We start from the raw sequence: 25299 nt of genomic DNA on the forward strand, positions 1-25299 counted from the left end.
CCCCAAAAGCTGGTAAACTCAAAAACCCTTTAAAAATAAAGCAGCTTCCAATTTTTTTCCCTCACAAACCATTAGAGGAAATTAAAGTAATGCCCAAAAGCTTAAAAGCTTAGCGTGGGATTTTTCCTGCGTAGACAAAAACAGCCAGCCAAAAAGCAAAAGGAAGCTGCCGTAATTTCCTGCTTTTCTGCTGTGGGCGTTCGTACAACGTGCCACGTGTCAGCTGGGGTGTCCGTACGGCAGACAGTGCCACGTCAGCATTCCGCGTTTTTGCAATTCCCCGGGTGGGCAGAGAGTGTGTGTGTGATGGGCAGCCACGTCATCACAGTCAAGCCAGCCAGCCAAGCAAAAGTGTGTGTACCAGGGGCAGCCATGTATCCAGATTGTGACATACCCCCCTCTTGAAAGCATTGTAATCGCCCTCGAATACGCCTGCAAAACAGATAGAAGCCATAAACTGTCTTAGCAGAGATTGACTGTTAGTACCGACGCACTGGAACACACATCTAGCACATGTACCAATCGACAGTCACATCACACGACATCACAGGACATTACTAGACATCGTAGGATATCACATGACAAATCACATTCAACATTCATTCGGATCTTAGACCATGATTTATCGGCAATGCAGTTATCAATCGCATCTAGATCCACTCAGGACCTCATAGATGCCCGATTGACTAACCCCTATTGCAACCATGTCTATTCAAGATCAGTCAGACCAAAATGCTACAATCATTTCGTCTATCAGTTCGTGCACTTAAAACAAGTCAAGAACAAATCAGTTTCATATTCAGGAATTCCATTTCATAAAGTCATATAGCAGAATACTGTTAGCTCTCAGTATCCTTGAAGCTCAAAGAGACAACAGTGACTCTAGTATTCAAAAATCAAGGCATTTGTTGACAAAGGAGCGGAGTAACTCCCCTCTTGTGCAACCCACTGCACCAGATCTCCGGCCAAGCTGAATTCGGGGTTCGATTTGGAGTAGACTATGCTAAACCAAAAGCTTTAAGGTAAAGGTTCACAATCTGAGGAGTATCTGCTAGGTCCTCCTCCGCCATCCACTTCGCATCCAATGTAGGATAGTTTTTGAATTTAACCAAGAACCGCCTTCTGACTTTACCCTTATTCTTTTTGTCGTTATGTGGCAAGATCTATTCAGGAACAAGGATCTCCTCGTTTTCTTCCACTTCGGGTTGCCCATCAGGCTCCCCATCTTCGGGCACATCACCTTTAAAAGGTTTCAAGAGACTCACATGAAATGCATTGTGAATCCTCCAAGTGTCAGGCAGTTTCAGTCGGAAGGAGACATCGTTGATCTTTTCGAAGATCTGGAAAGGTCCGTAGTATCTCATACTAAGCTTTGGAAAAAGCCTCTCCTTTTCCTTCTTCTTTCTCAGGTGTGCCTTCTCAAAACGTAAGAGCATCCAATCATCCTCCTTCAATTTGAAATCGCGACGATGGCGATCCGCTGCCTTTTTTTGTCTTTCTTGAGATTTTTGCAAATCCTCGCGGACCTTGGCAAAAGCCGTGTCTAAGTCGCGCGTATACTCATCCACTTCAAAAATCTTATCTTTCGTGCTTAGGAAGGGTGGAAATTCCACCAAAGGTAGATACTTTTCCCATTGAGTCTTCTGATCCGAGATATAAGACTTCAATAAATCTAAAACCACTGAATTGGCAATGTCAGATTGCCCGTCAGTCTGCGAGTGGAAAGATGATGAGAACTACAACTGCGTGCCAATGTTCTCCCAAATTGCCTTCCAAAACAAACTCGTAAATTTGGGGTCCCTGTCGGAGACAATCGTCTCAGGCATGCCATGTAATCTGAAAATCCGGCTTGACTTTTTTCTTCACTGGAATGAAATGAGCCTGCTTGCTAAATCTGTCAATAACAGTGTAGATACCATTGTGACCATTGTCTGTTTTCGGGAGATCAAAAATGAAATCCATTGCAATACTTTCCTAGGGGCGGGTGGGTATGGGCAAAGGCTGTAACAATCTCTGTGCTTTATGCCTGTCAAACTTGACCTTCTGGCATACTAAGCAACTACGCACAAACTCGTCAACATCCTTCTTGAGTCTCGGCCAAAAGAAGTATCTCTCTACCCCTTTCATGGTGGTAGCAATGCCGCGGTGACTGGTAAAAGGCGGACAGTGGCATTCAATCATAACCTTTTCCCTCAATGGCTGTGTAACGCACGATATGGTTTTCCTTATCAAGTAGCCATCTCGAATGGAATATCCCGCTGCTGTCTCCCCATCCCGTATCTGTGTGAAAACGTTTGCAAAATCCGGATCTGTGGCATATTGGTCAACCATATCCTCGAAGCTCCTATGATGTATCGCGGAAATAGCCAGAACCAACTGCTTCCGAGACAAAGCATCTGTCACCAAATTCTTCTGTCCCTGCACATGGACAATCTGGAAGTGAAACTGTGACAAGATGTTCGCCCACCGCCTCTGTTTTTCCAATAACAGCTTGTGTGACAAGAAGTAGCGTAAACTCTGATGGTATGTAAAGACAGTAAGATCCTCTCCGAGTAGGTAGTGCCACCACTAAGGAAGAGCATGGATAACTGCCAAAAGCTCTTTCTCATAAATCTGTGCTGTCAATTCCGGCCTTGAGAACAATCGGCTCTCGTAAGCGATGACATGGCCTTCTTGCATTAAAACCGCACCCAGACTACGACCACAAGCATCACAATATACTTCAAATGACTTTTGCAAGTCCGGCAAAGTCAAAACTGGTCCCGTAGTCAATTTCTCTTTCAATGTCTGAAAGGCAATCACCTCTGTGGGTCCCCACGAGAAAGGGACTCCTTTCTGTGTCAAGATATGCAAAGGAGAAGCAACCTCTGCAAAATTTTGAATAAACCCCCTATAGTACGAACACAATCCCAAGAAGCTTCTAACTTCATGGACATTCTTTAAATCGGGCCAATCGCAGATAGTCTCTATCTTGGCCGGATCCATTTGCACTCCTGCTACTGACACAATGTGTCCCAAAAAGTGCATCTCTGGTAAGAAAAATTTACTTTTTTTTTGCATTAATCACTAGTGATCTCTTAATGCCTGAAAGACTTGAAGTAGATGATCTCTATGTTTTGCCTCATCCTTGGAGAATACAATGATATCGTCGAAGAAAGTGCCAAAAAATAGTCTGAACTCTCAAAAAATTATGCCCATCATCCGGTTAGATGTCGCAAGAGCATTGGTTAGGCCAAAAGGCATCACCAAAAACTCAAATAACCCAAAAGTCGTCCGAAAGGCTGTGTTGTAGACGTCTCCCGGCGCGACTCGAATCTGATGATAGCCACTCTTCAAGTCAATCCTACTAAAACACGAGGATCCCTGTAATTTGTCGAGTATATCATCGATCCTAGGAATCGGAAGTCTGTTCTTGATGGTGATTTTGTTGAGAGCTCTATAATCGATGCACATTCTCCAAGATCGGTCTTTCTTCAATACCAACAACACTGGAGAGCAATACGATGAAGTACTTGCTGGACAAGACCCTTTTCCGAGAGGTCTTTCACTTGGTTCATAATCTCTTCGTATGCTCGGCTCACACGGTAATGTGGCCGGTTCGGTGGCGTGCTTCCAGGTATCAGATCAATGGTAGTATGATCTTCAGGACGAGCAGGTGGTAACTCGCTTGGCAGGCCATGAGAGTGGAGAAAATCTTGGCGTTCTTTATCATGTTTAGACACATATGTCTTATCTTCATCACTCAACTCTTTCAAAAAGATCGAGTAAACAAACAGACTGGATTTCATTAACTTTGAAATGGCCGAAGCCGATACAATAGGGACAGACTCGCCCTTAAGTTTAATGTCAAGTACAATGGTTCTGCTCTTCTCTGTGGTCAATGTCGCTTTCCTCTCCCTATAGTCGACCACGACGTTGTCCTTGTGGTACCAGGGAATTCCAAGAGGACATCACAACCTTCCAAAGGCATTATGTAAAAGTCCTCATGCCCTAAATACCCCTGACAATGCAACCGAAGTTTGCCAATGACATGTGTAATGGCTACATCCCTTTTGAGTGCCGCTAGAACAGCCTTCGCAAGTGATCCCATCCGATCGGGAGTAATCTCGAGCCACGCCGCCAATTCCGGTGGCCTTGGCTCCTCCATCAAAGAAGATCAGGGCTTCTTGGTCTTTCACTTTGGCCCAAGCTCGACAAAGTTGCGTACTCTCGTCCAACGTGCTGGGATCGATGCCCACGCAATTTGGAACCAGTCTTGTTTTCATCTTGCCTTTTCTTCCACGTTCCTTAGCTGCTCTCGAACTCTCAAGCCTTTCGTCGTCCTTGTCGTTCTGTTCTTTCTGTGCCTTTTTAGGGCACTTCGCGGAGATATGTCCAGTTTCCCCGCATCCAAAGCACTTCCCTTCCGTGATGTAGCGAGCTCTCTTCTGAGGAGTGAGTTTGGGTCGTGCATCTTTCTTTTCTGGATTGCTCTTCCTCTTTCTACTTTCATTTGTCGAAGTCTGTTCAGCTCTTTGTGTCATGATCTCATCGGTGGGATAGGTCAAACTGCCAGAGTGAATGACAACCTGTTTCGCATGACTCATCAACTCCTGAATGGAAGCGGACTTTTGTTCCAAGCAGTGATCTCGGATCTCTGTAGGTAGACCCAAGGTAAACCGCTCAATCTATTCCTTGAACGAGATCTTCTTAAATGAAGAGGCGGGTAGAAAAGAGCTCCAGAATCTCTCGCAAGAAGCGTCCACTGTATCTTTCTTGGTCATCCGAAGATGGTTCCAAGCAGTTCGTATATTGCGTTCATACTCTCGAGTTAACCAAGATAAAAAGCCTTTTGAATTTCAGCCATTTAACTGGCGCAATCTTGTTTGATAGAAGCGTGGACTACCAAGTTCGAGCATTCCCTTTTAAGTAAGAGGCAGCTCTCCGAATCTTGAGTGCTCTGAGTAACGCCCTCCCGCGAAAGCGATGTCAAACTGCTGTACAAAAGACAAAGCCTTCGAAGCATCTCTATAACTAGAAAACGTATTTTATTGACTGTCGACCTTCCTTAAACTCTCGGACTTTCTTGGTTTTGTCTTCCAGAAAGTCATACTGGTTGGCTTTGTAAAAATTTTTCTTCTTTGCGTAAAAGTTGCAGTCATCAAAGACCGAACTGTCTGTAGACGAGTCCTCTGTAGAACTGTCACTCACGGGGCGAGAATTAGACTACTTTGCCTTTTTCTTGCCTTTTCCGAAGCGTTGCTTTTTGCTTCGCTTTTTGCCTTTTCAGTCTCCTTCGCTCGAGTCAAATGAGCTAGAAGAACTCGAAGAAGAAGAAGAAGAAGAAGAAGAAGAAGAAGAAGAATTGGGTACTCCTTCAAATCGAACACGCTTCTTTTGCTTTCTTGCCTTTTCAAAGATAGACTGACGACCCAAATAATCCGAGAAGTCTGTGCCTTTCTTCTGGTTTTTGTCACAAAGTGATGACGTGGCGGACAACAGAAACCCTAAAATTCGTGCAAACCCTAATTTCTGCGCGAAACCCTAATTTTCAGAAATCGCGGAGGCTTAATGTAAAAATAAAATAAAAAAAATGATGAGCGATGCGAATTTCGCTTTTTACTCTACTCAAGAGAAAAGGAAGAGAATGCTTTTTTTTAACAAAAAAAGGAGAGCTTGAGAGAGAAGAGCTTTAGAGCTCTTATGCTTTTAACTGGAAAGCTTTTGGGGCTCTGCTTTTGGGCATCCCTTGTATCTTTAAATAAGTGGTGAGGGCTTCACTTCTGAGGGCATCTGGACGCAGAGTCTGAGAGTGAAACCCTAGCCACTCTCTTGTACTTTGATGATTGATTAATACAAAAAGAAATACCGAAAGGGGCGCCAGTCTTTGGGGCCAATATCTCTAGGCACGGAACTCCGCCGGGCCAGTGCAAATTTATTGTGATCTGTGAATTGTTTGAAGTGGTTATTTGGTGCTGTCGTGATTGATTCTTGACTTGGAGTGTCCAAGTCTGTTACAGTGGTATTATAGCATGGCCGATTTCTCCTCTACGGGAAATCCGATCTCCAATTTTTTTCCGCGGCACCTATGGCTTCAGGCAATGATCAGTCGACTCCCTCTGCATCTGGAGATGCGGGCAGGGATCACAACGAAGATTCCGGCACGGAGTATGGCCCGCCTAGGCCTACTCAGGCGGAGCAGCAAGAGATGGAGCGTCGTCAATTGATTGGTGATGCAACAAAGATGATGCTCAATTTTGCCAAGGACCCGAAGATGGCAAAATATATGAACCAGACCTCTTTGGAAGAGGTACAGACGGTGTGGGAGAGAACCACAACACCACTCCTGAAACCCACTCTCAAGAAACCTTCTGCCTCCAAGAAATATACGGAGAAGAAACTGGAGAATGTGGTTGATGCTCGGATTGCTCAGCTTTTCGACGTGCAAAAGAAAGACAAAAAGCATGACAAAAAACAGAAGAAAGGCACTGACTTCCCGGGATAATTGGGTTGTCGGTCGACATTGAACAAGGCAAAGAAATTGAAGAAGCGCGTCAAGTTTGAAGGCCTACCCAGTTCTTCTTCTTCTTCTTTTGATAGTTCTTCTAGCTCTTCAGACTCGAGCGAAGAAGATAGGAAAAGCAAAAAGCGAAGCAAGAAACAACGCTTCGGAAAGGGCAATAAAAAGGCAAGAAAGTCTAAGTCTTGCCCAGTGAGTGACACTTCTACAGAGGACTCGTCTACGGACAGTTTAGACTCTGACAAAGGAAACTTTTATGCGAACAAGAAGAATTTTTACAAAGTCAACCAGTATGACTTTCTCGAAGATAAAAGCAAGAAAGTCAGAGAGTTTAAGGAAGGTGGCCAAGCACTTAAGTTTGATACTTTTTCGAGATACTCCGATGCTTCGAAGGCTTTGTCTTTTATACAGTAGTTTGACATTGCTTTTGCGGGAGGATGCTATTCAGAGCACTCCAAGATTCGGAGAGCTGCCTCTTATTTTAAGGGGAATGCTCGCACTTGGTGGTCCACGCTTCTATTAAGCAAGACTGTGCTAGTTACCATAGTCACAAGGGACGCATTCCGGGACGGGGAACAGGGGACGGGGCTCAAATGGATTTTTAGTGTAAAAAAGAGGACAGGACGGCAAGTGGGGACGGGAAGCCCGAAAAAGGGCGTCCCCTGTTACTATGCCAGTTACATGGCTGAAATTCAAGAGGCTTTTTATTTCTTCTTGGTTGACTCAGAGTTTGAGCGAGATATACGAGCTGCTTAGAACCATCTCCGGATGACCAAGAGCGATACAGTGAATTCTTACTGTGAAAGATTCTGGAGCTCTTTTCTACCCGCCTCTTTATTCAAGAAGATCTCATTCAGAGAACAGATTGAGCGGTTTACCTTGGGTCTACCTACAGAGATCCGAGACCACTGCTTGGAACAGAAGTCAGCTTCTATTCAAGAGTTGATGAGTCATGCGAAGCGGGGCTTTGCAATTCACTCTGGCAGTCTGACCTACCCCACAGATGAGGTCACGACACAACGAACCGGACAGACTTCTAGGAATGAAAGTAGAAAAGAAAGAGCAACCCAGAGAAAAAGGACACACGACCCAGGCTTACTCCTCAGGAGCGGACTCGCTTCATCAGGGAGGGGAAGTGCTTTGGATGCGGGGAAACTGGACATATCTCCGCGAAGTGCCCTAAAAAGGCACAGAAAGAACATAATGACAAGGACGACGAAAGGCTTGAGAGTTCGAGAGCAGCTGAGGACCGTGTACGAAAAGGCAAGATGAAAACAGGACTGGTTTCAGATTGTGTGGGTACTGATCCCGACACCATGGATGAGAGTACAGAACTTTGCCGAGCTTGGGGCAAAGTGAAAGATCAAGAGGCCCTGATTTTCTTTGATGGAGGATCCACGGCCAACTTCATTTCACCGAAATTGGCGGCGCGGCTCGAGATTATTCCGGATCGGATGGGACCACTTTGCAGAGGCAGTTCTAGCGGCACCTTGCAGGGACGTAGCCATTACATCTGTCATTGGCAAACTTCGGTTGCATTGTCAGGGGTAGTTGGGGCATGAGGACTTCTTCATAATGCCTCTGGAGGGTTGTGATGTTCTCTTAGGGATTCCTTGGTACCACAAGAACAACGCCGCGGTTGATTATCGGGCGAGAAAAGCGACTTTGACTACAGAGAAGGGCAGAACCATTGTACTTGATATTAAACTAAAGGGCGAGTCTGTCCCTATCGTATCGGCTTCTGCCATTTCAAAATTAATGAAATCCAGTCTGTTTGTTTACTCGATCTTTATGAAAGAGTTGAGTGATGATGATAGGACAAATATGTCTAAACTTGATAAAGAACGCCAAGATTTTCTACACACTCACGTCGATTCCTTCTCAGAAGGCTTGCCAGGAGAGTTACCACCTGCTCGTCCTGAAGATCATACCATTGATCTGATACCTGGTAGTACACCACCGAACCGGCCACCCTACCGTGTGAGCCGAGCACAGAATGAAGAGATTATGAACCAAGTGAAAGACCTCTTCTTGTCCAGCCTAGTACTTCACCGTATTGCTCTCCAGTGTTGTTGGTTTTGAAGAAAGACGGATCTTGGAGAATGTGCATCGATTATAGAGCTCTCAACAAAATCACCATCAAGAACATATTTTCAATTCCTAGCATCGATGATATACTTGGCAGGTTACAGGGATCCTCGTACTTTAGCAGGATTGACTTGAAGAGTGGATATCATCAGATCCGAATTGCGTCGGAAGACGTCTACAACACAGCTTTTCGGACGACTTTTGGGTTATTTGAGTTTTTTTTGGTGATGGCTTTTGGTTTAACCAATGCTCCTACGACATTTAACCGGATGATGGACAAGATTTTTCGAGAGCACAGTCTATTTCTTGGCACTTTCTTTGATGATGTCATTGTTTTCTCCAAGAATGAGGTAGAACACTGAGATCATCTGCTTCAGAGATACACTTTTTGGGACACTTTGTCTCAGCAGCAGGAGTGCAAGTGGATTCGGCCAAGATAGAGACTATACCCGATTGGCCCGATTGGAAGATTGTCCATGAAGTTGGAAGCTTCTTGGGACTGTGTTCGTACTACAGGCGGTTCATACGAAAGTTTGCAGAGGTTGCTTCCCCTTTGCATATCTTGACAGAGAAAGGAGTCCCTTTCTCGTGGGGATCCACAGAAGTGAGTGCCTTTCAGACATTGAAAGAGAAATTGACTACAGGACCAGATTTGACTTTGTCGGACTTGCAGAAGTCATTTGAAGTATTTTGTGATGCTTATGGTCGTAGTCTGGGTGCGGTCTTGATGCAAGAAGGCCATGTCATTGCTTACGAGAGCCAATTGTTCTCTAGGTCGGAGATGACAGTACAGATTTATGAGAAAGAGCTTTTGGGGTGGTTATCCATGCTCTTACTCAGTGGCGGCATTACCTACTCGGAGCGGATTTTACTCTCTTTACAGATCATCAGAGTTTGCTCTACTTCTTGCCACAGAAGCAGCTTTTGGAAAAGCAGATGCGGTGGGCGAACATCTTGTCATAGTTTCACTTCCAGATTGTCCATGTGCAGGGACAGAAGAATGTGGTGGCAAATGCTTTGTCTCAGAAGCCGTTGGTTCTGGCTATTTCCGCAATACATCATAGGAGCTTTGAGGATATGGTCGATCAGTATGCCACAGATAAAGATTTTGCAGATATTTTCACACGGATACGGGATGGGGAGACAGTAGCTGGATACTCCCTTCGGGAAGGCTACTTGATGAGAAAGACTATGTTGTGCGTTACACAGCCGTTGCGGGAAAAGGTTATGACTGAATGCCACTGTCCACCTTTTACGGTCACCGCGGCATTGCTACCACCATGAAGGGGTAGAGAGATACTTCTTTTGGCCGAGACTCAAAAAGGATCTGGAAGAGTTTGTGCGCAGTATGCCAGAAGGTCAAGTTTGACAGGTATAAGGCACAGGAATTGTTACAGCCTTTACCATACCCACCCGCCCCTCGGAAAATATTGAAATGGATTTCATTTTTGATCTCTCGAGAACACAGAATGATCACGATGATTTTCTGATTACATGGCACGTCTGAGACGATTGTGTCCGACAAAGACCCCAGATTTATGAGTTTGTTTTGGAAGGCAATTTGGGAGAACATTGGCACGCGGTTGCAGTTCTCGTCATCGTTCCACTCGCAGACTGACGGGCAATGTGAGATTGCCAATTCAGTGATTTTAGATTTATTGAAGTCTTGTATCTCGGATCAGAAGACTCAATGGGAAAAGAACTTACCTTTGGTGGAATTTGCCTACAATAACACGATACACTCTTCGACCGGGAAGACGCCATTTGAGATTGTTGAAAGTGTTGCGAAGGTTCCATCCTTCCTGAGCACGAAAGATTAGATATTTGAAGCGGATGAATATTTGCGAGATTTGGATACGGCTTTTGCCAAGGTTCGCGAGACTTTGCAGAAGTCTCAAGAACGACAGAAAAAGGCAGCGGATCGCCATCGTCGCGACTTGAAACTGAAGGAGGATGATTGGGTGCTCTTACTCTTTGAGAAGGCACGCCTAAGAAAGAAAAAGGGAACGGAGAGGCTTTTTTTTCCAAAGCTTAGTATGCGATACTACGGACCTTTCCAGATTACTGAAAAGATAAATGATGTCTCCTTCCGATTGAAACTGCTAGATACTTGGAGGATCCACAATGCATTGCATGTGAGTCTCTTGAAACCTGTTAAGGGTGATGTGCTTGATGATGGGGACCCTGATGAGCAACCCGCAGTGGAAGAAAACGAGGAGACCCTTGTTCCTGAACATATTTTGGCACATACGGATACGAAGAAAGGTAAAGTCCGAAGGCGGTTCTTGGTTAAATTCAAGAACTTTCCTGCATTTGATGCGAAGTGGAGCCTCGCAGCCAAACTCTCTCAAATGATCATAAGAGGCAGGTTTGCCAGACCAAACCTCCTGTGGAATGTCATTTTTCAGCGTACTGTTAGGAGAGCGATTGCATACATGAACTGCAGTTTTCAAAGCCTCTCCCCAAAACCCATGAGGGGGATTAGCCGTGAACAACATGCAACGCACTCTCACATAAAGTACGATTATACCTCTCAGCCACACCATTAGAAGATGGATTATAAGGGGCTGTCAACTCCCTTTTAATCCCATATTCTTCACAATAACGCTGAAATTCAGCAGACGTTGTAAGCGGGATGGAAACACACAGAACGCCTCTATAACGATCCGACACACACTCTTGGAATGATACACACACACACTATGGGGCACCACTTGGCTTATACAACTCACCTGGCTGAGACAGGGAACACACCTATGGAGTGAGAGGAGAGAGACTACCCTTTTACCCACTCCACAGAGAGAGAGAGAGAGAGAGAGAGAGAGAGAGAGAGAGAGAGAGAGAGAGAGAGAGAGAGAGAGACACACACACACACACCCAACTCAGCTCAAAAGACGAGAATTTTTGATGTTTAGATACAATAGAGCTTGGGCCAACACCAATGGGGCAAATAGCTCACACAATATGGGTAAAATATACCAGATATAATCACAAACTGGAGCAGAAGCTTCGCTCATAGGAGAACCTTACACAGCAAAAACAGCAGAAAAGGAGTGAGGAATTTGGCAAAATGGACAGCGCCATCGCGTCCGGAACGGCCCAAAACCCGAGTCTACAATGTCAAAGTGCTCAAATCCGACCTCGGATGAGCAGTTTACGGCCAAAACAGGCTCCAAAAACCCCAAAAACACATCTGCGGCTGTTCCTCCTCTCTTCTCCATGTTTTTTCTGGTCTTCTCTCTGTTTTTTCAGTTCCCACACTTAGCTTTATTAGTTGGGCACCCTTGGCCTTTTAGATGACCTCAAACGGACCCCGAACAGGCCAAAAATTGACCTCGCAGTGCATAGTTGTCACCCTGCTGCATCCATGCGCACACCTGGCACTCAGCTTTTCCCAATAATGCATCCCGCAACCACGTGAAGTAGGCCCAAAAAGTGGTCCTCATGATGACCTTTCTGCATAAGTATCACAAGAAAACACCCACGTCGTGTCTGTACTCATCCGCGTGTAAGTATTGACCCCATTCGACGTCCTGACGCCACTAGATGCCATCTGACGCACCTGCTGACCTCATGTCGTCGGCCCGCGGATAGCTTCCTCGAGAAGTTTTACGCACTACCAACTCCTCCTTATTGTAGAAAAAACACGTTGGTACTGGTAATAGTGAAAATCGCTGCACTATGTACACCTTGTCCTACCTGTACACATGTGGGCCCCACTTAACCACCTGGCTCTGGAAAATGGGCAATCCTTTATTCGATGCACCATGCATGGATATGTACATATGCGCAATTCCTTGCTCCAAAAAACTCATGACAACATGTACTCCCCCCCATTGTTAGATCTCAGACATTTAAGCTTACTACCCTTTTGCGTGCTCACAAAAGCATGAAACCTCTTAAATGCATTAAATGTCTCACTCTTATTCTATAACAAATATGCCGAGCATTTCCTAGTGCAATCATCAATGAATGTAACAAAGTATAATGCACCACCAAAAGATTTAACAGGCATTGTACATATATTGGAGTGAATTAAATCAAGAGCATTAGCTTTGCACGAGACACCAAAATAATAAGAAGACTTCTTTTGTTTACCATACAAACAGTCATTACAGAAATCTAACTTGGTGCCCTTTACATCAACCCTCTTCAAAGAGGAGAGCACATCAAGTCCCTTCTGGCTCATATGTCCAAGTCTTTTGTGCCACAACTCCAAATGAGAAGCAACTTCAGCCACTGCAAGAAAATTGCCAGGCAAAACTTTGCCATGTAAATAGTACAATGTACCACTCTTGCATCCCTTAAGCAACTTCCATGGACCCCCAGCAAAAATGGTTGTATAACCCTGTGCATCCATCTGGCCAACAGACAATAGACTCTTCTTGATGCCTGGTACATACCTGACATCTTAAGCATAAACTCTTGGCCATTGTTTAATGCCAAGCGCACAGTGCCCATTCCTTCAATGTCACAAGCATGGTTATCCCCAAGGTAAACCTTGCCATACTTGCGTGCATGATAAGATGCAAAACACTCCACAGATGGAGTCACATGAAATGAGGCACTCGAGTCTACTATCCAAGACTGTGTAAGGCCATCATTTGCACTTAGCAATGCATCAATGCCATCTCTATGTGAGATAAGCATGTCTTCTGCATTTGCTACAACAAAATCTGAGGGGCATGAAGCTGCAACCAAGATCTCTTCACTGTTGGATAACTCTGTGATAACCACACTAGAGGATACATTGACAGTCTCCGAATCCTTGGAGGAGGTACCTGCTGATTTTTCCCCTTTCTTATCCTCTGTCTTCTTCTTCTCCAGTGATTCCTTCTTTCTTTCCTGCTCTTTCTTGAAATACCTACAATCTGGCTTCTTATGGCCTTTTCTGCCACACTGATAACAAGTAACATCCTTATCCCTAGACTTGCTTTTGCTCCTGTTTTGAGTCTTGGTACCTATATTTTGCTTTTGACTTCTGCCTCTCGCATTGTAAGCAAAACTGTCACCTTCCCCACCACTAGACTTGCGTCTAATTTCCTCATTTAAGATGGAGCCTCGCACTCCATCATATGTGAGGTTGGGGCTATTACTCAAAGAAACCACAAGCGTTTCCCAAGAGTCTGGCAAAGTCATCAACAAAAATATGGCTTTCAACTTGTCATCAAAAGGTTGAAGCCCAGTATCATGTAGCTGACTCATAACACTGGTGAAAGCACTTAAGTGCTCAGAAACCGACTTGGCTTCATCAAGCATCATGTTCACCAGTTTGCGCATCAAATGCACCTGATTCACAGGGGTGGCATTCGATTAAGTGGCCTTCAACTTATGCCAAATTGCATGTGCACTGTCCAAGCCCTTTATGTCCACCAGAATGTTATCGGTCACAGCCATTTTGATATAGGCCTTTGCCCTCTTGTTGGGCTTGGCCCAATCCTCATCCGGCATATCCACAAGCTTTACGGCCAAAAGGGTGTCCTCACAATCCTTGAGGAACAAAATCCCCTGCATCCTGTCCTGCCATAGGTCGAAACCTATACCGTCAAATCGCTTGATTTCCATCAAGCTCTTGGCATCAGACGACGAGGAAGTAGAGGCCATTTGCACGGAAAAAAATGCAGCAGAAAGCGTCTACACAAAATCTGAAAATTTCCAGTGATCACAATGTACCACACGTTGCATACAATGTGCTGAAAATTTTAGCAATTAACAAGTATCCCCAATGCGTACTTGCATAAACCCACAAAAGGCGTACATAAACTTCAATTTGTGTACATAAAAACAGTCAAGTTCTGAATTTTCTGCAAATTTACTGTTTTGGCACAGCAATTTGCATCAAATGGACCTGTTTTGAGTGGGAAAAGCAAGGGGCATTCATGGGAATCGATTTAGAACACCTGCATTTTACTGTTTTGACCTGTAATTTTCTGGTTTTTACCTGTTTTGACCTAATTTCAGCCTGATTTAGGTTGTTTTGGGAACCCTAATCACCCTAGGTGACACCGAAAGCAAGGGGCTTCCCGATGAAAGCAGAAATTTGACGTGAGAGAAGCCTTTTGTCTGCTGTCCAACCACCTGCGCAAAGCTTCTGAAACCCTAATCTGGCTCTGATACCAGTTGATGAGCACGCGAAGATGTGCAGGCCTTGAGGCTTGAAGCGGAGACACTGTGCTACAGAAGGGAAGCGCTAGCAGAATGAAGAGGGAGAGAGAGAGAGCTCACGTTTTTGGGAAAAACTCAATAATTGAGTTTTGGGTTTTCCCACTTTTATTATAAGTGACCTTTAAAAAATGTGTCAACCTGGACAAGGTATAAAAATGTACAAAAAGGGGTTATTTAGGCCTATAACCCAACAAGGCCATCTTCCCCCTTCCTCCATAGCTCTCCCTCCCGTGAGCTCTGATACCAATGTTGGACCAAAGGGTAGACAGACATGCGAATAACCACCCAACCATCCTATATATAGGCCCTTGGCCCTCTTCCATATAACGACCCCTTTACTGCATGTGTGTCCGGCACTTTGCCAGGGCCGTGTCCGCCTAGTCCTACCCTTGGCATGACATTTCGGCTTTGTTCTGTGTGTCAAAAAGCTGAGCAATTCTTACATCAACCACCTCTTCTAATTCTTTCTCTATATACTTCTTGGGAGTAGGCGGTTTCTTGAGAGTGGGTTTGGGGGGTGGTTTTGTGGTCTTCTGTCACTGCGTGTGCACCTCTTCGAAAGAAGTCTTGCTCATATATTTAGTCAATTTCGGGTCCTTGGCAAAATTAAGCATCATCTTTGTTGCATCGCCGATCAATTGTCGGTGTTCCATCTCTTGACACTCCGCTTGAGTAGGCTGAGGCGGGCCATACTCGCGTGAATCTTCGTTGTGATCCCTTCTTGCATCTTCGGATGCAGAGGGAGTCGACTGATCTTTTCTTGAAGCCATAGGTGCCGCGGAAAAAAAATAAAATTTGGGATCGGATTTCCCGTAGAAGAGAAATCGTCCGTGCTCTGATACCATTGTAACAGACTTGGACACTCTAAGTCGAGAATCTACCGCAACATCACAAATAAACACTTCAAAACAGTTCATAATTCAGTGTTCACAATATCTCTAGGCACGGAACTCTGCCCGGCCAGTGTCGATTCTATTGTGAATTGTGAACTGTTTTGAAGTGTTTATTTGTGCTGTCGCGGTAGATTCTCGACTTGGAGTGTCCAAGTCGGTTATAGTTTGCATTGGTATCATCTTGGTTGAGCTACATGGATTTAGTATGGATAGGCTGCCCCCTTTTCAGTATTCCCTGGATGCACCCTCCCTCAGCCTCACACATTCAGAGATAAGCAAGATTATTAGACATGATCTCATTCAGCTGGATACTAGAAGGACTTGGCTGTCTCTATCAAATGAGTTGGGGATGAAAATGGCTTTTTTATCGAGACCATCTTCTCTGAACGACAGATGATGGGTTCATCTCATGCCCCAAGTATATGGACACCCATCTATCTCATGGCATTAGATGTGTTATTGGTCAGCTACTCACCTCATCTCACCAGTTGGAGATAGAGACTGGCCGATACAGAGGTATACCTTCAAAGGAGAGATAATGCCAGGTTTGCCAGAGAGAGCCAGAGACAGAGGAGCACTATATTTGCCAATGCACAACATACTACAAGATCCGCGGGCGTTTTCATTGCTTATGCAGAGAGGGATTTGGCCCCTTATCCCGCATCATGGATTACTATGATTAGAGGTGCCTAGGTCTCTTCTTGATGGAGATCCGTAGAGACTCTTATGAGCAAAAGGCCTACACATAGAGGATCCATACAGAGCCAAATCACTACTTTTTACAGAGGGACTACTTTGGATGGCCCACCGCAAGTTACCCAGTCACACCCTCATCAAGGCATTCTTCTTGATTGAGTCATCCAGCTTGGCCGCTCACGACATCCGAGGATGCGAGGATCTTCACACTGTAGACGAGGTCTATATCGAAGGTTACGGAGCATCATTGAGCGACATTGAGCATGCTTGCCCCCCTGAGAGCTGATCATGGAGGACATTGAGGCCATACTACAGAGACCCATGAGGAGAGCTCACGGGATGATCACCATTGTCTACTTCCCCCACTGTGCACCTGATTAGCCCTCATGTGAATGTACCCAACCCCATTTGTTTTGAGCTGATGTACTATTTTTATCTTTAGGTTCCCTGGACATTGTACTAGAGTCACACATGGTTGTAACCTTTTGGTCTCATAGGTCATTTTGGCCTTTTGAAGACGTTAATATAACATTTCATCTCATTTCATTTTCTCTCTTTATGGTATGTGTATTGATGAAGTACCAGTTCATATTGATGGAGAGGGAGATAGAGGTGCAGAGTCATGAGTCACTTGGATACCCTTGTTGCTTTATGTAGATGTATTGATCCATTGGAATCAGGATCATATGACAGTAAAGTAAGATTCTAGTGTTCTAGGCCTTTTAGGCCTTTCACAAATGAATATTTCATTTCATTTCTTCCCCTTACTTTGTGCCCAAGTGCTTGCCTGAATTTTGCAGCCTCTGATAGTCATTTCAATGAAAATTTTTCGATGGATTGATTGTGTGTAGAAGGGTTTGCAAATGGCATAATTTATCCCATGACATGTTAAGTCTCCAAGCTGGGGTTGACTTGTGGAAGGTTATTGCATGGAGACTGGTATGGACTGAATGAATATCATTGACGTCCTTCAATCAGGGGTAATGCTTAATCGTGATGTCATTAGACTCAGAGACGATAAATCATTATCCACCAGAAACTGTGTATCCAATACCTTCAGCAATGAAAATCTGACATTAGGAAGGATGCTAGCAAAAGAGGCCTTAAAGGATAATTTTGAGGCCGCCACATAATTTGGTATGTTCAGGATGGAAAATGAGAAGAAATGTGGTCAAAGCACTATCAAACTAGGAGAGGTTTGAAAAGTGAGACCGGCCCGTAGGGCGGTAGACTTTGGCTTTCACCCGAATCTTTACTTCATAAACTTTACATGAACTTTACGACACAAAGGAACTTCATGTATAAGCGTGTGATGGGAATTCAACACTTCAAAACAAAACATGGCTTGGAAGCTAGAGCCCTTCTAAGCATACAACGACACCTTGTAGGCTTAGGCCCCAAAGATTGGCGCCCCTTTCGGCATTTCTTTATTCTTATTACACTTGAGAAAAACCTGTAAACTTTTACAAGCTGTCCTACTTTTATCGGGCTGAAATTCCCCTACTCTAACCTGATTTCAGCAGTATAACCACGGTAGAAGTCTCCACGGACAAAATCCCAAGTAAACAGTGACTTTCCACGCACTTTACAAAACTTGGCGAGAAATTACAGCACGCTTGATTCTCTGTGTTTGGCCTCTAATTTGCACCAAAACTCCTGTTCAGTGATTCCCTAGCTTCCCTGAAGCTCTTGGGACCTGTAGGCATCAAGATTGGCCAAAACCCTAAACCTGCAAAAAATTACAGCAAGCTGTAATTCTCTGTTTTGCGCTCGGATTTGCGTGTTGATCACTCCTATGGGTAGCCCTCGAGCTCCCGCACCTGTAGGGTCACTTGCCCTTTAAATTAGACAAGATTCATCGCAGGAAATCTCTCTAAATTGTCTTGTACAGGCTGTAATCTCCTGTTTTGCATCATTTTGAGCGGAGCAAACACGTCTACGTATGTGTCAAAAGCGGCCGCACGCAATAAGATAGTTCCCGAGTAAATCGGACGAGTTTTCACGCGGGAAAACTCTCCATTTTCGCATTCCTTTGCGATGGACTTGTGCATACTTGAATGGATTAGCAATTAGCTAATGTGGTTCCTGTACAGAAGGCTCTTGCCTCGGCAAATGCACGTAAAACCCCCAGAATTGTACATGGTCATCTGAGAAGCCCAACTAGAGGGGCAATACCATATGTGCAAAGAGGAGAGAGATGCGCGAAAGCAAATCGTCGTGCTACACAGAGCAAGGGAGAAAAGGCAAGCTTTCCATTAAAGTTGTGATCACCTGCACCCACTACTCACACACACATTGCAGTCACTTAATATCCAAAAATCAGTCCCCCTCTCAATTTTGGGTGCTCCCAGCTGGGATAAGAGACTTTGGAGTGTGTGTTGACCTGTAGGTTGCTCTCCTACTGCCATGTGTCCAGTTTGCTCCTTTTGGTTAAATTCCTAGTACCCACCAACTTATAAAGTCGTGGCGAGGGGTCCAAATGACTCTAACTGAGCCTAGTCACTTCTTTACTAGTCGGATTCCAGTGCCGATCTGCCCAACCATCTTGTGGCTGCCTGGCCTTGACCCCTGCGGGTGAAACTCTCACCGTTTCACACTAGCCATGCAATGTCCGAGCATTTGTGATTTTAACAAGAGGGTCCCAAAAATTAAATAAAAATCAAGGGAAATAAACCAACAAATATATATAGTGGTTGTCACAGTCTTGTGACAAGAAGACTATGGGAAAACACGAACCAAGGTTGGTGCATGTAAACTAAAGATGGAACAGCCAATAAGATGTTCTTGGTAGAAGGTATAGCTGGTAGGACATGTCAGCAACATAGGGAAATGTGAATTGCCTATCATGGTGATGAAACTCAGTCGTGTTGAAAAATTCTCCTATGCAGTTGCTTTTCTGTCGATGAGATGCTTGGTGAGGGATGGGCTGACATTACTTGTTGATTTATTGAGTTTTGCACTGTAAAACGTGAAACAACAGGGAACTGAATCCTTTCACATCTTAGAGTGCAATAAAATCCTGTTTATGTGTGTCTTTGATGGTGTCAACTGCGAGTTACAGAGCAAAAGCCTAGTTATTTGGTCTTGAAATTGAAATGGAGTGCATTTCAATTTAAGGAGACCAACCTCAAAGAAATTATGTGAAGTTTTTGAAACATGAATGCAGTAATACTACACACATTGTTGTTTTGAGTAAACATATCCCACAATACACAGCATGTTGCTGCAGATAATGCGAAATACATGGATAACCCTTGCTTTAAATGTTCCTGATCTATTTCAAAGCTGTTTCCGAGTGCTCAATTATCGGTGGGTAATTTAATTAGCAGCTCCACTTTCAAACACAAGCAAATGCTTATTTGGATTCATAAAGTGTACCTGTTGTTTTTGTCACTGTGTTTTATTGTTACTTGTATTGTTAGTTTCAGGGAGCACTGTAGGCATGCATACAAGCTTCCTATAAGTCTTTGCCCCCTCATGTCTAAAAGTTTAGCAATTTGAAGAGACAGCCCGAGCAGTATTTGCAGCTCATTACCATGTCCACTCTGACCATTTTTTTCTCTGGATGATATAGGAAAAGACAGGAGGGTTAGCTGTTACCTTAGTAAAGTAAATTTGAGTGTTGTAAAGTAAATTCACCTGGACGTGCTTTTTATTGATATATTGATTTCACTTCTCATTTAATCTTTTCTCGTAGATCACTTGATGTGATCATATTAGGTCCAGTCTGCAAATTGAGAAAGATTTTTACAATGAGAAATCGCTTAGCTCAATCAGTATTGGAAGCGAAGGACAATGAAGAATGTCTCCCTTTAGAGCATGCATATGCAGCTGGTGTAGAAGCAACTATCCAGGTCATTGATACACAAAAGATACAAAACCTTTTGGGAATATCTTCGGGTGTTGAAGGTACCATGTTATCATACTTGTGACATGCCTCTTTGTCATAGTACAAGTAACATCTGAAGTAGTTGTTCTTTGTTGATTGCAGGTAGGCAAGGCATAGGGACACCTCCGATGTCTGCTTCTCAGAAGAAATACCGTAATAAGATTGATAGACATGTGAATGTTGTGTTTGGCTCCAGAATGCCTTTACCCTTATCGACAGTCCAAATAAATACAAACTTTCATCATGATGTGGATATTTCGGCCGCTCATAACCCACATGCATCCCGTCTTACCAATGTTACTGAGACCCAAGCAACATTTGAGACTCTTAAGGTCTCAGAACCTAAGGCTTTCCCACCACAAACAAAAGTCTTCTCATCTGGCACCGGAAAACAGCCTAATTTGAAGGCCTTGAATCCAAAGATTTTCCACAACATGGCGTCACAAAACTTATCTGATAGTGCAAGTTTTCCTGTCCAGGAAGAGCCGCAAGTAAACAATCTTGATTCAAATCCAGTTGTTATTGATGGGTGCTTGGATCTGACAAGCAAGCATGGTCGAAAACTGCAAAAGCTTACCAGAAGAAAGGAGGTGAAGATACGCAAACAGCATCAATTTATCAGGCATGCACAGAAAGAAAACTGTTCTCAAAACAAATTGAGGGAGCAAAAGGAATTGGACATGAAGGAATCACCACCAGGAAGCCCACCGTCTGGTTGGCACAACAACTCAGACGAAGGCTCAGATAGCTTTCTTTTCCAGCAACATTTTGAGGAGTTACCAAAGATTAGCAGAGGGACTTTACCAAATACTTACCCTATTACCCATCCCTTTGGTAATGATAGCAATCACAATCAAGGTTCTCAAACGTTGTCTGAAAACAGATGTATGATAAGTGAAGGAGACTCGTATTTTGAAAAAAAGATTTCTTGTGGAGGTAAAGTTGGGTTGCCATCTTTATTGCATTGGCAAGATCATTCTCGTATTCAGCAATCATTAAACAACACTATGGGAATTGAAAAGGCTTGCCCACAAGAAATACAAAAGGAATTTTCCAATGACCAAGATCTTGGATCTGAAGCTTTTAAGAGCTATTGTTTTGGTAACGCTGATGGATTGAAGTTTGAAAATGCAAAACCAGCCGAACAGAAATTGGCCTCACAGCTACTGGAGGCTGGTGGCTTGCTTGAACAAAATGGCCCTTTTGGCAGCACTGAAGAACTTTGGATTGTACATGAGGAGGCAAGCATATTTATTTTTTCTGTTTGTCAAGCCTTATCCTTTTGTGGTTGTATGTGCATGCGTGCAATACATGCTTGTTGCTTGCATTATCAGGTAGCAGCATTATCAAAGGTGTGATTGATAATAAAGATTTTTTTCTGTCTTTTCCTTGAGCATGTGCATAAAATGTATACATACATCCTGTGAGATGCAATGCCCACAGCCGAGAGAAGCCCTTATTGGGTTGTTCATATGCTTGTTGGGAGCAAGCTTTAACAATTTGTCTGTGTCTGCATCTCTTTTGGTTCCTACAGCTGGGATACAATGTCTCATAAACTGGACAGGCAGTTAGTAGTTACAGCTCCTCTTGGTTCACACTTGGGCGGTCACATGGCTGATGGATCAGGGTCATCAACGTTCTAGTGGACCAGAAATGCTTAGCGGGACACAGAAAAGTGGTAGCTGAGTTGACACCGTGGCTAGCCCATCACTTTCCGCTACAGTTCAGGCAAGTATAGCTGTCTCTCAGAGATATTTCTTATTAGATATGGATGTGATGTAGCCGTTGTATATACCGTGGGTCGGGATCTCTGGGGGAGTTATTCTTGTGTGGTCTAGCGGCACTAGCCTTTGGTCTAGAGTCGAGTCATTGTCACAGCACCCCCTCCTTGCACGGTTTCATCCTCAACACCCCCATTGTATCTTGTGAGCACTTGGTCTCGAGCTGTGTGCGTTGCCAGCTAGCCTGCAGTTAATACATTGAGAGCAGTTGGGCTAATACCAAGTTGGGGGTCTGATCTTGTCGTATCTACTTCTAATTTGTAGTCTTGCTAGATTTCATGTTAGTTATGCCATCATGTCTTATAATTGTCTTGCTGTATGCCATTTAGTGATATTTTTGTATATAATGCACTGAGGAGCACCCACTCTAGAAAGCACGACATAGTTTTCTTGCAATCAATTGCTGACGTGTCAAGCCACGAAAGACCAAGAGGGTTAGGGCTCCGCGAGCCTAGCCTTAGCCAACCTGTAGATCCTGGCTGATGGGCCTAAACCCTAACAAAATTAGAAGAAGCAGAATGACTTACCAACTTCCAGAGTCTTTCGGATGGGGCCCAAAAATAACAAGAGGGTTATGATTTTAATCTTAACACCTCCCAACTTATGGTACCCTGTTTGATGGGGCCCAAATTAATAAAGTAAAGTAGGACACTACAGACACAAAGACTTGCGTAAAAACCGATTATGTGGCAGTTGTACGCATGCCTGTGTTTTACGCTGGCTGATGACGTGGTAGGCTGTACGGGTTTTCCCAAGTTGCGCTGACAGATTTTAGTGCTAGTTTTTGGAGACGAGATGCTTTTAGATTCGATGCTTTTCATGTAAATTGCTTTTGGTAGGCCAAGGTCTCAAAATATGAATTGTGGGTTCTCTCTCTGGCATTCTACCGCGTGCAGATGCAGAGCAGAGCCACTTGTGTTGTACCGTGTTGAAGCAATATAAAGAAATATAAAAAAGGGTGCCACAATTTGGGGCTAGCGCTCTCTTGGGGTGGAACTCCGCCACTTCGTGTTTCCATTCAGTTTTTTTTGAAGCATTTAAAGTCTGTTCAATTTGTTCTTTTTCGTCGGCACGTGGTGCCCTCCTCTCACAGTTGTATCAGAGCTCCAGTCGTGTGATTTTCTGAAATCATACCGGTCCTACCAAGAACAAGCAGAGCACCATGGTGTTTCTGGATTCTACAGAGTACCTGTAGTTTCTCCTCGACGAGCTTCACGACATACTTTTGCGGCATCCTCAACAGAATCTCCCGATGCTGTAAAGTTTTCAACAATTCCTGAATTACATGTTGCCCCCTCTGATGCCCCATGTGGTACCACCTCCTCTGACACCAAAAAGTACAAGAGCCTCCATCCGACAACCTACTCAGCATTCTGTTCCAATTGGGGGAGTTTTTAGGAACATGGCACAACCGTCTGACCTTGATTTAGTGCGACCGCCTTTGCCACCGTCGTTGCCACCACCTCCCCCACCACCACCGCCACTTGGATACAATGGTTGGAGCCCTTATGGATATCCCTACTATCTACATCCGGGGTCTGCCCGGAACCAACCAAAAGATTTAAAGTATGGTGGGACGACAATAAAATTTCACACTTTTTTTGGAATGAAGGATTGGAGGAAAGCCTTGTAGTTTCTCCCACAATCTGACATCTATGCTTTGGGGAACTACACTGAAGAGAAAGATTTCTCGACCTGTGGGATTTCTCAAAGATAATTCTATGCAATGGTGGAATTCAATTGCTACCCTACCGTGTGCTCCAAGGACTTGGTAGGCTTTCAAGACCACCTTTGCACGCAGTTACATGACCTCCCTATTCGAAGTCGAGATTCTGTCAGAATGGAGAAATGCTTGCCACGAAGACCATGGAATACTACAACCAAAGGTTTCTCGACGTCTACCTTCTGGTGTCTTTCTCCAAGTTGATTTCCTTGAGAGGACCAATGCAAGCCTTATACCATTGAACTGCCATCACCTTTACAAGAATACCGTCTTTCTAAACAAGCATCGACAATGCAAGAGCTTATGGACCATGTTGCGGTCGAATACAAGCTTATGAAAGAGAAGTTGGAGTTTACTACAGAAGAAACCCTGGCAACCAATCAAAATCCTCGACCACAATGAACAACTTCTTGGGATACTCGTGAAAGTCAACCACAAAGGTCTCATTTGACGCCTCATCAGCGAGAAACTTTACTACAAGAAGGCGGATGCTTTGGATGTTTTCAACCATGGCATAATGTCTTTAATTGTCCCCTATGAACAGATAGACCCACTGACCCCACCTGTGCTCCGATACTTGACACATCACCTCCAACTAAGCACTTGCGAGCTAGACTCGCAAGTGGGCTTGTACTTGATATTTATGGCATCAATCTCAAAAGTTCTAATGAATTGTGCAGAGCTTATAGAAAAATTTTCTTTGACCTTGGAGCCTGAGAATTTCATCCATCCCCACTTCCCCAAGCAAATGGACTTTGACTACGATTCACAAGGTGGAGAACTTGTAGCCAAGCTAGCCACTAGGCAAACTCAGAAGGTGGTACCTCTCATTGATGCTCTTCCAATAACCATCCACGAATACCATGGAAAGACAGATTTTCACATCATGAAGTTGGGCAATTGTGACGCTCTCTTGGGCATGCCTTGGAATGACAAGAATGACTCGACACTCCGGATATGGGGAACCCTACGATCATTTTGATGCAGAAGAAGGACAAGCCAGTCATCCTTAAAGTTCGACTTTCCGAACAAAACCCCGAATGAATTTTCTAATTGATTTGTATTTAAATACTTTTTGAACTTTGTTTGAAGATACTGTTTGGAAATGTGTTTGTACCGGATGTTATCTGTTTTGAACTTGTCTTGGTGTCGATTTGAGAATCGCTCGATTCTAGTTTTACTACTGGTTTCAATGTTTTTGGGAACACTTTTGATACTCATGGCTTGGGCTTTCCTCGGAGGAGTATTCAAAGAATGTTTGATGCTTTATAAGGTTTGACTATATCCATAGCTCGGACCCTTGTGGTTATTCGCCGGGGGAGTATTCAATGATTGAAAAGTGGTATTTTTACTCATGGCTCGGACCTGGATGGTTATTTACGGGGGTAGTATTGAGACAGAAATAGTCTTAGTAGTGTTTACTCAGTACCTCTAAGCGACGCAGGCTGCGGTCTGGGAGCAGTTGGTTGTTAAAGGCCTCTATATCTCATGGCTCGGACCTCTTTAGGTATTTGCAAGAGGAGTGATGAGGGAGTAGTTGAACAACTCATGGCCGGGATCGGAAT

At 44.1% G+C, this 25299-nt stretch overlaps 1 protein-coding gene across 5 annotated transcripts in view; it reads left to right on the plus strand.

The window, feature by feature from the left end:
* The window catches only part of LOC147437761 (uncharacterized), a 64971-nt gene that overhangs the window by 34647 nt on the left and 5025 nt on the right, over positions 1-25299 (plus strand). For 4 of the 5 annotated variants that reach the window (XM_086487234.1, XM_086487231.1, XM_086487232.1 and 1 more), the window contains 3 exons: positions 19571-19650; positions 20039-20250; positions 20333-21471. In XM_086487234.1, the coding sequence (XP_086343360.1) occupies positions 19571-19650; positions 20039-20250; positions 20333-21471 (1431 nt within the window). Of the gene's footprint in view, positions 1-19570; positions 19651-20038; positions 20251-20332; positions 21472-21764; positions 21959-25299 lie in introns of all 5 variants that reach the window. The other variant, XR_015184903.1, reaches the window with a different exon arrangement.

Source organism: Adiantum capillus-veneris, chromosome 17 (genome assembly GCF_014529385.1).
Source record: "Adiantum capillus-veneris isolate H3 chromosome 17, ASM1452938v2, whole genome shotgun sequence".
NCBI classification, from domain to species: Eukaryota; Viridiplantae; Streptophyta; class Polypodiopsida; order Polypodiales; family Pteridaceae; genus Adiantum; species Adiantum capillus-veneris.